The sequence below is a fragment of the Podarcis filfolensis genome, assembly GCF_964270895.1.
Source record: "Podarcis filfolensis genome assembly, chromosome: 2".
Classification (NCBI taxonomy): Eukaryota; Metazoa; Chordata; class Lepidosauria; order Squamata; family Lacertidae; genus Podarcis; species Podarcis filfolensis.
In genome coordinates, this window is record NC_139605.1 from 35,937,407 (window position 1) to 35,950,323 (window position 12,917).

Below are 12,917 nucleotides of genomic sequence, written 5' to 3' on the forward strand. Positions count from 1 at the left end.
GGCGCCCTGAAGCAGAGAGCCCCGCGCGCCGGGCAGACATCGGCCAGCCCCACAAGCTCGGGGGACAGCGGGGAGGCGCAGCGCCGCCATCCCGCTGTTCCTCGACCTGGTTTGGAGGCTGGCGCTGGGCAGAAGTGCGCTTCTCCCCAGCGCCAGCCCCACAAGCTCGGGGGACAGCGGGGAGGCGGAGCGCAGGTTCCCCGACCTGGTTTTGGGGGGGAAATAAAGGGGGGGAAATTTCCTATATTTTCCCCCCAAAAAACTAGGTGCGTCCTATGGGACGGAGCGTCCTATGGGACGAAAAATACGGTAACTTCACAGATGCCAAGAGAAGAGGAGGAAGATATGGGGCTGGAGGAAAGAAGCAGGAAGTGGAAGATTCAAGAACTTAACACAAAACGCATCGTTGAAATTTCAGGATGCAAATCTCAGAAATCACTGAGTTTAAGAAGTAACATTTGTTAAATGTTACTTAAATGGAGTAGAGTAGATAGCATATCAGGATTCCCTGGTCCAAATCTCACTGCTGTCCTAAAGTTAACAAACAGCCTTGGGAAAGCCGCTTGACTCAGCTATGCAGCTGCAAATAAAACGTTTTAAGTGTGTTGTAAAGTGCATTATACAAATGTGACACTAGATGGCGATGGTGAGCTATGGCAAATTCAATATATATTTTTTTCCAAATGTTTCTTAAAAAACCATTTTCACGACTAATTTTTATATGTGCCTAGATTCCACCTCAGTCTCAGACCTCCCTTCCAAGATACAGGGATAATGGATGGCTGCTGCAAAGGTGATGGAATAACATGCTTTAAACAATTAAAAGCATTATGAAAATACTGAGTATTATAAGCTGTGCAATAACCAACGTGCATATGGGCTGGTTCAAACATCATAGCTGGAGGAGGAGGGGAGGACAGAGGGTGGAGAAAGAACTGTGGGTGGAGAGGGCCCCTTTCGCCATCCTTTGGACCCCCTGGGAAACCAAGCAAACCTGCTGTACCTGGAACTGGGTGCGGAGAGTACAGCTGACTGGGACACAGCTGTGGACAGCCTGATAAAATACCACCGACCTTGGGCCTACCCATAAAAGCAAGCCCTGCCATGGAACAGTAAAGTCTTAACCAATCAAACCTTAGTTAAAAACTAGCTGTACTTGGAAGTGGACCAGTAAGTTGGATTCAAGGGTTAGAGGCCAACTTGTGCAACCCCTGCTTAGCTTCTCCTCCTCCTTCCCCTGCTGTCCCCTATACCCACAAAGCATATCCAAAGGATCAGGCCCTCTAAAGAGCAAGAGATGGAAAGCTGATCTTGTGCCAGTGGAATTCCTGCTGGAGCAAGAGTTCTCTGCCTGACTTCAAACAAAGCCCCCAAGCCTTTGTATTGTAATAATGTAAGGCACAGCCTCCACTGTTTGGGGAGCTGATGAGACCGCAGGAAGAAAGAGGGGGGGAGAAAGAACTGTTGCACAACTAGCCTTCCATGTGTGTAACTGTTGGATACTACCCATTGTTAAATGGGATGTATTTAGGAAAAAAAGAGATATTTATATCACATAACACAATTTACCAGACATTTCTTGTGTTAGTTTAACCATAAAAAAAATGAACTGATATGCACCTCCTATACAGTTCCGCTTTGGCTTAACAGGACTTGCACAGAATAAGTTCTGTGCAAGTTTTACAGAAGACTGTAAAAAGTTTGTGAGGAAATTTTAATGACTCTTCAGGGTACCATGGATCTCTAGTTCTAGGCTGGAGAAACTGTGCAGGACAGGGCCAGAAGAGTTTACATTGTTCTCCCATATGAACAAATAGGAGCAAATAGTCACTGTAGAAACTGAGGAAGGGTTTGACTTTATTTTTGTAGGACAAACATTTTCCCTATCATCTATCTATCTATCTATCTATCTATCTATCTATCCATCTATCTTCCCTGATGTGAATTAAGGGATGATTAAACATTTTTCTTGATGCTCAGACTCCTAATCTTCAAAGCTCACAACTAAGTTTTGAAAGCCTGTGGTTTAAAAATTATTTTCAGTTGCTTTATTTTCTTAATCTTCTTCGCAGACATGGGGTCTAGACACATACCTAAAATTTGAAAATAAATAAGAACTGACATTTTATTTTTTAAAAAAAACAAACAAAATTCTGACAGTCCCATTGTAAAAGGGCTTCCAAGATGAGGTGAAAGTCTGATGAAATGGTACAACATTACTATAGAGGGGGAAATGAGGGACTCTGTGCTTGAATGGCAAACTAGGGAGTAGTTGGTCTTTAAAACATCTCATCTTAAAATACTTTTTAAAAAATAGTCCTAAAGGGATAGTGGTTCAGGGAATCCTGGTTCTGTTGTTTCTCCCAGTGAGGTCAGAGATACCTTTCTATAGGTGAGCCATACATTAGTGCAACCACTCTACATGGCTCCATATGGTGGGCTTCTTATTCCTTTCTGAACATCAGCCAAGCCCACTCCACGCACAGCACATCTAAACGGCCTACTTAAACTTTTCCAAGTTTCCAAACAAGTTTTCAAAATAACACCAAGAGCTACGGTGAATGTATAAGAACAGACAAACTGGTTTACTGCATTCTTGATCTTCTGTCTACAAATAAAGACCAGGACAGGCTATAGGTGAAAGTTGAACTCTGATTTACCGAAGTTGGAAAAGAGCGAGAGGCTGGCTTGTCTGGTTTTGTCACCTCAGTCCTTGAATACTCCCCTCCTCCATCCACTTCTACAGGGCAGGAGTTCCTTATAGAAGGGCTGCTTGTGTCATCATGTGAAAGTCACTCCTCCTCCAGATGTGACACAAACTTCGGTGATTCTGACAATTTCTGTTTCTCTCAGTTTCTCATTTTCCCCCAATCTTAAGATCAGTTAGTTCTCCACATCTCCACACCAGGTTGTGGTTTTTTAAAAAGTCCTCATGAAAATCCATCAGCAGTTTAATACATTTCCCCCTATTATATGAATTTTTTGTATGTAATGTTGCCCAATATACACAATTTCCCCTATTAAAATCCATTTTAATGTTATTTTTGTCAGAATATGGATTTTTACATAAACTTCACCCAAGTCTATGCATTTTTGTACACGTTACTTGGCTGGAGAAATGCAATGCAAAATCTGGAGCAGTGAAATTTTGGAGGAGGGCTATGTTGTGGTCAACATATTATTTCAGAAAGTACAAATTAGGTAGGTCCATCTTTGAATGAGAACTGAATTGATGTCTCCATCATCCCTAGACTCCCTACTGCCTTTCTAAGAGCTAGTCATGTGAATGTGTATGTGGGGAATTGAGAGGTCTATCTATTGGAATGCCAGCACGCTCTATTGTCACAAAAATGTGACGTCCCTACAGTTAAAATGGGAAGGGGAGGGGAAGCTACTGCTCTGTAAGAGCCAGCCTTTTATTAGCAGTATATAGTTTATACCCGCCTTTTTCCCTGACAGGGGATAAGCCTTCTTATCTACTGCTTTTTTACCACACTGTGCTCAATATAGACATAAGATTATCCTCACAGTAAAATAGAACATTTCAGTTTCTTGTTGGTTGGCTCTCCTCTTGGCAATGTTTATTTTACTCATGTAAGTCTCTGAAGCAGCTGATTTGACCGACTCAGTGGAGCGACTATGCTGGAAGGCATCTGAGACATCAAAATCTTCCACTGTCAGCATGTCTTGCAATGTCTGCATAGTAGCATCCAATGTTTTTCGCACCTGCAGAAATTAAAGGCACAGGCGATTACGAGACAAAGTGAATTGCTGTGACACAGTTAGGTCACCGTCAGTACATGATCTTCGATACACCAAGCTAGTCTTATTTTTTGAACTTGAAAGATTTCCTAGGGAGGAAAAGATAATATAGGGTCCCCGGGATTAGATGCTTTTGTGTATGGATGAGCAATTTGTTCTGTACCTGAAACCACATTAGAAATGAATTTTTTAAGAGATTTCTAGATGCCAGTTGCAATGACAATAGCACCCAACCAGGAAGCACTACAGGACACAGCACTATGAAGTTCTTACAGGAGTTTATAGCTACAGTGCTATAATGATAACATAACAGCTCCGCACCCCACGCATATCATCCTAGTCTGTATAAACTAGCAGGAACTGGTTTGGTGGTGTCCACCATCACCCAACCCACTGTGTGCCTTCCACCTTCAGGTGGCAGCTATAAAGAGCCTCTTTGTGACGTGCCCCATCTATAGTAGAGATTTGGTGCTTTCAAACAATGTAGCAAAACAAGTATTAGAAAGCAAGCCATTGTGCCTGTTTCCTGTCCAGAGTCAAAGACCTGGCATGGTTTTATTGTGCTCTTCTGGTTAAATATATCATTCATATAACAGGATGCAGGATGACCACATGGATGATCAGACAATATTTATAATATACTCAAATATACTCAAAGTATATTTATGTTGTTGGAGTGCTTCATGCAGGGGCAAGACCCTGAGGCAGCAAAACCCACTACCCCCTTTTACAATTTCAGGCACCCCACCCCCCACTTATGCGTGATCGGACTTGTGTGTGGCGCCCAATACAAACCTGGTCTGCGTTCTCCAAGGGATCACAAGCCCTTGGATTGAAAAAAGTATGCTTGTCCAATACAGTTTAATTCTTTAGCCATCTCTGTTAGTTTAAAAGTCACCTTGCAGAGAATTATTCGCATAAATGAATCAATAAAGCTTATTTACTTAAGGATTAAAGACAATTACAGCTCTCACCTCTTCGTTTTCTATTTTGAGCGTGGCAAGTCTAGACTGCAGCTGGTGATATCGCATGAGCAACTCTGTCTGAACTGGCTGCTGGGCACTCACTTGACATACCTGAAGGGACAACAGACAGGACTATGCAAATTCAAGAAGGATCAGAATATTGACAGGTATCAAAGAGCTAACACAACGAAGAATGCACATCCTCATGATTAAAATGTCCAAAAACTTTGGACTGATGGATATTAAAAACGAAAGACGGAGTACAGTGGAACCTCAGGTTACAAACACTTCTGGTTACAAACACTTCGGGTTACAAACTCCGCTAACCCAGAAGTAGTACCTTGGGTTGCAAACTTTGCCCCAGGATGAGAATGGAATCGCATGCTGGCGGCACGGCGGCGGCGGGAGGCCACATTAGGGAAAGCGTCCCTCAGGTTAAGAATGGTTTTGGGTTAAGAACGGACTTCCAGAACAAATTAGGTTCGTAACCCAAGGTACCACTGTATTTAATTTTTAACTAGTAGTATAATCCTTCTATTGGGGTTGAAATATAACCTCACTCAGACACAGAATACTGTGCATAGTTGTTATTTATGGCAATGCAGCAAATCTATTGTTACAAAATCTATTTGTTAGTGTTGGATTATAAAAGAAATTTCTCAAAGCAAGGATCTGACTTAAAGTAAAGGGACACTTGACCATTAGGTCCAGTCGTGGCCGACTCTGGGGTTGAGGTGCTCACCTCGCTTTATTGGCCAAGGGAGCTGGCGTACAGCTTCCAGGTCATGTGGCCAGCATGACTAAGCCGCTTCTGCCAAACCAGAGCAGCGCACGGAAACGCCGTTTACCTTCCCACCGGAGCGGTACCTATTTATCTACTTGCACTTTGACGTGCTTTCGAAATGCTAGGTTGGCAGTAGCAGGGACCGAGCAACGGGAACTCACCCCGTCGCAGGGATTCAAACTGCCGACCTTCTGATCGCCAAGTCCTAGGCTCTGTAGTTTAACCCACAGCGCCACCTGCGTCCCTTAAAAGGCCTAAATATTAGTAACTCCTTAATGCATTATGTATGTAGTACCTACGGCAACTCCCACTATCAGTGATAGTGAGCAAAGTGTTACGTCTGAAGGGAAGCTGGAAACATACTGCAATATGTGGCACTGAAAGCACTTTCTACAATGGTGATAGCATTACCTCATCCCCCATATGAGGCTGGTATTCAAACTTTAGTGGAGGACAGAAGACTTGGTTGCACATATCCATGACTGTATGCTTGTCACTCCGTGCATCCAGGTTGTCTACAGCATTCTCAATGATGTCCAGGCCCTCATGACGTGAGGTTTCTAGATTGTATTCAGCAGAAAGGTATGTTCTGAACGTCCGTGCCAGGCTGGCATGGAATCCCAAGTCACAGCACTAAGGAAAAGGGAGAAACAGTCATTTGCTTCAACCGCAGAAGCTAGTAATTTCTCCTATATTTTGGCATAATGGCCTTTTACCTGAAGAAAACCCAAATACAATATCTATTTCTTCTTCTTTATATTATTTCTAGAGCACCTATATAAAATGAGGTGTTGTCCAGAAAACAAAGAGAAAGACACAGGGCCTGCCTTCAGGCTTACACGCTAAGTTATACAGGACATGGCAAAAGGGCAGGTAAGCTGTGGGGAATGGTAAAAGTATGGAATCAAGGACACAATACAAACACTTATATGGGTAAATAATAAAAGTGAGTGTCCACTTTCTGGTATGAATCAATCCTACGAATATCACAACATAGGTGTCGTGTAGAAGCAACCTCCCAAAACTTTACCCTTTATCACTCATTGCTTGATCTAGGTTTTCTCTTCTCACATGCATTGATATATTTGATTAGCCACATTTTAAATCAAAGAAATGACATCAGTTGATCATATATACATTATGCAGAATTTTGTGGAATTCCCATGCAAGTTTGCATAGAACCGTATCCTTAATCAATAAATAGACTTCAAAAACAATCCAGGATTCAAAACAAATCCCTATTATCATAAAATCTTACTATAGTACAGAAGACGCCCCTGTTGCCACATCTCTTGTGACTGAGCAGCTTCTCATGCTTAATAAAATATTCCTGCATTATTCACCTTGGAGGGATATCTGAATTTTAATGGCTAACACAGAAACCTAATTTCTCCCTCCCATTCCAAATGCATAAACACAGGCAGTGCCTAACTTTAACATAAAAGTGCAAACATTAAGTAATTTGGTTACCTGCTACATCTTGGCTTACACTCAAGCAGGTAAAGCAAATCCTTCCGTAAGACGGATATGGAAATCTAGAGGTTCTTCATTATTCATCATAGAGTGGCAAGTCTATCAATGGCTACAGGCCATTATGGCTAAATGTTACCTCCAGGTTTGGATGGAATATGTCCCCAAACTACCATTTTCTGACAAAGACAAGGGTGCCACCTCCTTTCTGTTTGCGGGAGTGCTGTGTGGGTAGAATGACTGATGGACACTCACTGGTGAAATGGAGAGGGCGTGCAACTTTTAAACTATTTACCAACCTATCCATTAAATAGTGCTGTACTTTATACCCAGACCAGTAGAACTGGGTCTGACTCACTGCACTCAGCTCACCTACCCAAGACTAAGTAATGCACACCAAGTCTGCTCTCTTATCCAAGATGAAATCGTGGATAAGCAAGGACTTACAGTGAACTGACCTGGCATTGCAAAGCAACACCACCAGTCACAGAACACCTAATCTAGTTAATGTTGGGAGAGCTCTGTGCCCTAAATTGAAAGTGGGCACTCTACCTTCCATAGGACAATGTGGGACTAGGACTCAGAATGAAGAGGAAGGTGGTGGCCAGAAGAGCAGAAGAGCAGCAGTGGTGGCCAGAAGAGCAGGAAAAATATCCAGCAAAGTTGCAGCTGGAGATAACTGCTTTTTTAACTCCATCGGAGAAGGCAAGAGCTGGAAGAAACTTCCAGCTGTTATGGCTGCCTGCATTGCCTGCCAGAAGAGAATCTGTTCCCAGTACTGAGGTGCACTTGATGCCATACATTCCCTGAGTATGGGGATGTGTGAATTTGCTCCAAGCTTGCCTACCATTTACCATTCAGCTGAAGGCAGTAGACAAGTCATCTTGTTGCAATAATCCTTCTACTCAGTACAATATTGACCAGTTTTAGCATTAATGCTTGAATCATGAAAGACAGAGCAATATAATTCCATGACCTTGCATTGAATAATAAAAATGAGATGGTTGATGGAAACAAGAGAAAAGCAACACTTTGTTTTCCAAATATATGGCAGAAAGCTGCCAAGAGTGCATTTCCTGAGCTCTTGACTGTCCTCTGATCTCTTGTTATTTTCAATGCATGTTCACAAAAGGATTTTACAGCAGGATATTTTCTGCATTCCTAACTCAAAGTGAATATCAAAGCTCAGTTACTGCCATAATCAACTCTATCCAGAGACGACATCTCATCTTTACTGATGTGAAGAGACACCCCTCAATTCAAATTTAAATCATACCAAAGAGACGGATTTCTCTAACTGTGTGCAAAAAGAAGCAGCTCATGCATGTGCGCGCGCTCACACAGACACATACAATTCCCACTCTCAGGGATGTGGTGTGAACTTCTAGAAGATTTCAAAAGACAGCAGAAGTCAAGCTTTCAACAACTAATTTATGACACAAGCAAAAATATAGTTGGTGTCCCTTGGCTTAACTATGAATTAGCCTCCATGAAGCCAGATTATCACCACTGCCTTGGAGGGGGTTCGACTAGATGACCCTTGGGACCCCTTCCAATTTTACAATGTTATGATCCAATGATCCACTCCAGGTTACCAAACATTGGGCTCCTTTTTGAAAATGAACCAAAGCACAGAGGTAGTAATTCTAGATATAAACTCATGCAATTCTACTAAATTTTAGAATTTTAATTCAGCCACTGCCTGCTCCCAAAGAGCAACACTGTGTTCCACTGCTCCCAAAATATGCTCAGGCCAGAACAGTGGCAAACTTTCAGGGGAAAGGAGTTCCATTGCATATGACAGAGCTCCAGGAACATGTCCTAACACTTTCCATACTAAATTAATGCACTGGAGCAAAGTTATGGGTTGCAACAATTAACAAGGAAGGCGAAGGAAACATTTGAAAGGTCCAAGTCCTTTAGGAATTTTATAGGACTTTGTATTTTCTTATATAGCTATTGCAGAGTCTGGCATACTAGTGGAATTTACTCTCCGAGCACCTCAGGAAATAAGATGCAACCAGAGTTCAGCACTAAGTGCATCCTCCAAACAAACAAAAGGTTTACATATGCTCGTAGAGTATATTCTAAAAGTACTGTTCAAAAATTATATCCAAATGTTTCTACAAAATATATTCAAATTACCACTGCTTTGGCCAAGCTGAGCAGCAATCTGACTGGAAATTTGTTGACTGCTATGTCTGAAATCTAGTACCTGAGGCTAAAAGGCTCAAACTATGATCTGTGTCTGAATCTGCAGCAGCAATAACAAAAGCAACTCAGGAAGGTGGCACAATAGTTCCAGGAGAAGCTGTGTTACTCCTTGAAGCTCTCACAGTGCCACACTTTGGAAGAAGAAGAAGAAGAAGAAGAAGAAGAAGAAGAAGAAGAAGAAGAAGAAGAAGAGGAGGAGGAGGAGGAGGAGGAGGAGGAGGAGGAGGAGTTTGGATTTGATATCCCGCCTTTCACTCCCCTTCAGGAGTCTCAAAGCGGCTAACATTCTCCTTTCCCTTCCTCCCCCACAACAAACACTCTGTGAGGTGAGTGGGGCTGAGAGACTTCAAAGAAGTGTGACTGGCCCAAGGTCACCCAGCAGCTGCATGTGGAGGAGCGGAGACGCGAACCCGGTTCCCCAGATTACGAGACTACTGCTCTTAACCACTACACCACACTGGCTGTGGTGTAGGCAAGCTCTCCTTCCACCTTTCTCAGTCCTTAAGACTCCTAACAGATGCCAGCATATTGTCCAAGGTTTCATCAAGAAGTTCTGAACAGCACCTCGCAATTCTTGGGGTGGAGGAGTCCCATCCCACTCCAATCTAACAGGTGACCAGTTCTGTTCAAGCCTCCCTATAATAACAAACAAGTAATAGGCAAGGCATGGGTCTCCTAGAGCTCACTGATATACAAGTGCCCCCAGTTCCCTGGGTAAAAAGAGTTACTCTGGAGTTCAAAATTGGCATAGGAAACATCAGGACTACTTCAGTCCAAGTATCAGAAAGACTGAAGTCTTAGAAAATCCACATTACCGCCTTGGTCATAAGCATTTAACAGGCTCCATCATTTTATGGTGGGTCTCTTGAGTGTGAGTTTAGCATAATCCCGTTCAGGTACAGGGAACAAGGGTACAGGGAACTAGCACCCTAGTGTGGTTCTTAATGTCAGGCAACTTAGCAGAATCTATAATAATAATCTATGATTGCTTAAAAGCATAGGAAGCTGTTACGGATGAGATCAGTTATCACTCTAGTATGAAAAATGAGATCTCACTGTGACAGCCAAACTAGACATCACCAACACCACCACCACCACCACCACCACCATTTTATTTGTATGTCAGCTTTCCGTAGATAAAACCATGCTCAAGGTGACTTACAATATGATTTACATAATCACAAACATAACAAAAGTAGTTATAAATAAAACGCATCAAAAAGTACATAACCAAACTTAACCATTGCCACATAAATCATAAAAAAGCTAAAATGAAGACACAAAACCCTAAACAATACCCCAACCTGACAGCCTGTTCAGCAGCCTCAATTTTTATAGCTGGAGTCAGTCAGCGTCCCACCTCCCCAAGCCAGGTGGGAAAAGGCCTGCAAGACAGGGAGCAGGTCTTCCAGGACTCACAGCCAAGATGATACCTAGTCATATGATCGCTGTTGAGAACCAATCAGAAGGAAAGAATGTGAGGCATTGCAGATATCTTCCCTGCTATAGTGATTCCCCCTCTTCCAACAGGAGCGGGCCACAAAAGTCTCACAAAGAGAAGAGGTCCTGGAAACAGCAGCCATCACCCTAGTCTCTCACTCTAGAGTTGCTGTTGATGGGCACAAATCAAGGTGGAGGCTACTTCCTCAGGCTGTCCACAGCTGAGTTTCCCAGGGGGTCCCTTCCAGTCAAAGCTCTTTCTTCACCCTCTGTCCCCTCCTCCTCCTCCAGCTTTTCCAGACATGACATGGGAGATCTAGGGTCAGGCTCTCCTACATTTCATATACGGTGTTAACTGCAGCCACAGGGGGAAGGCGGAGTCAGATGAAGATACTGGATGAGGATGCTTATCAGAGCTCCTATGCCTGTTTCTCAATTAACACACGCATCGCACATAGCAATTTAGGGACAGTGGCTTAATTAGGAAAAAGCACAGAGAAAGGGTCCAGTCTGGCTCATGCATTCACACAGCTTCTATTAATACTGGGTGATTATATCTGCGTCTCTGTATCTGGCATACTGTGAACTCAGGATGCCACATTTTACTGTCACATCCTGTTGCCAGCTCAAGGCTTCAGCTGCAAATAGTCTGTGCACCAGGGCCCTGATGGAGGAAAAGCTGCTCAGTGTTGAAGGTGAGACATGGGAGGCCCTCAACTGCAAATGGACAGCCTCAGCATGACAGCAGCCTGCCTCACAGAAAGGGAGCCGGGGAGGGAGAGCAGGAGAGTTGTAACAACACTCGGTGAGAGATCAGTGCAACGACTCTTTTAAAACCTTCTCATAAAAATAAAAAGTTTGTACCGAAGGGAGAATTCAGTAAGTTTGCACCTAAATGCAAACTGAACCAAATCTCTCCACCCCACACACCCAATTCCTATGTGTGACCAGCAGGAGTATAATTCTTTCTGACTCCAGGAAGTGACAAACTAAGTTGTACTAAGGCAGGGGGAGGTGTGTCTCTTCTGCTTCTTTTAGCTAATCTGGGCAAAAGGACTCCTATTGGGAATTTCCCCCCGACCTTCTGTAGTTCCATTTCACGGCAGTGGGGTGCAGTGAGGAGAAAACATGCTTCCTAATACAGCTGCCAGTTTTCACCCCACTATGAGAAGGAAACAACCTCTTTCAAAGCCCCAATCTCACTTTACTGAAAATGTGAAGCAGCCATTGAGGGGTGTAAAGAGATTTAATCTGGCAAAGCTTTTAGCATTCCTTCCTAACACTCTATACAGAAACAGAATGAAATTAGAAAACAAGCAATATGCACAGTGGCCTAAATAAATCCCTCAGGTAGCCTGGGAACACTTGTAGAAGAATAACTAAAACCAGGACACTGACCAGCAGCTTATCTCCAGGATAATGATTGTGTTTAAATGTTCTCACTGTAGTCAATATCAGAAACTCTGATGGCTTCCACTGAACCATAGTACATTCTCAGTTCACACTGGGGGTTAGGATGAACTTGAACCAGTCTAAATCTTCTCTCAAGACTTTCGGGAAAATGTCACACTCCCTTGCATTTCACCTGCATTGCACAGAAGAATTCTGAAATGCTGCTCCTTATTTTCCTTGCTGGAAACATGCTGAAACCAGCATGTGCAGTGTAGTTCAAATAACCCAGCTGCTATTGACAAGTAGGGCAGTAGCCTGACTAACATTTTTTACAGCTCCTTTGGTCTCTGGCTATGAGCACCTTGCCTAGCACGCCACACTTCAGTGCCACAAAGAGGGGAGAAAAGATGTAGGAAAAGGTATTTTTTAAAATACCCATTTAGGAAAGTAAAAAAATATTTTAAAATGTGAAAGCTAATATTATTATAAATAAGAATGTATAAGAGCTGATATTACACTCAGTTTTTCAAGAATTAACTTTCCGGTGGACCCCTGCAGATTAGTGAAGTGGACCCTATAAAAAGTTGTGCTACCCCCTCAGTGTGGATTCTACAGTCCATCATCTGATTCTGATGTACCATGAAGCTATTGAACTATCTTTGCTCCCTTGAATAAAAGACAGCTAAACACACACAGAGACAGCTAAGCACACAATGGTTGGATGACCCCAGAAAGTGCCGAATTATAAACGGCTGGGTTTCCATATAGGTTACTAACCTGATGGTTCATGTAGTGGTATATACTAACAACCACTTGCAGCAAGTGTGAAAAAGAATTGCTAACAATTAGATTGTCCATTTCTGAATTGTGTAGAAGCTTCACATCCAAAC

The 12,917-nt window shown here is 42.9% G+C and overlaps 1 protein-coding gene across 3 annotated transcripts in view; it reads right to left on the reverse strand.

Annotated features, from left to right (window-relative positions):
• Positions 1-12,917, reverse strand: part of SRGAP3 (SLIT-ROBO Rho GTPase activating protein 3) — a 191,387-nt gene that overhangs the window by 43,557 nt on the left and 134,913 nt on the right. For all 3 annotated transcript variants that reach the window (XR_014544879.1, XM_083600535.1, XM_083600536.1), the window contains exons 7-9: positions 5,923-6,144; positions 4,737-4,838; positions 3,529-3,726 (exon numbers count right to left, since the gene is read on the reverse strand). Coding sequence is in view for 2 of the 3 variants with exons in the window: in XM_083600535.1 (XP_083456661.1) it covers positions 3,529-3,726; positions 4,737-4,838; positions 5,923-6,144 (522 nt within the window). In the remaining variant the exon portion in view is untranslated. The remainder of the gene's footprint in view (positions 1-3,528; positions 3,727-4,736; positions 4,839-5,922; positions 6,145-12,917) is intronic.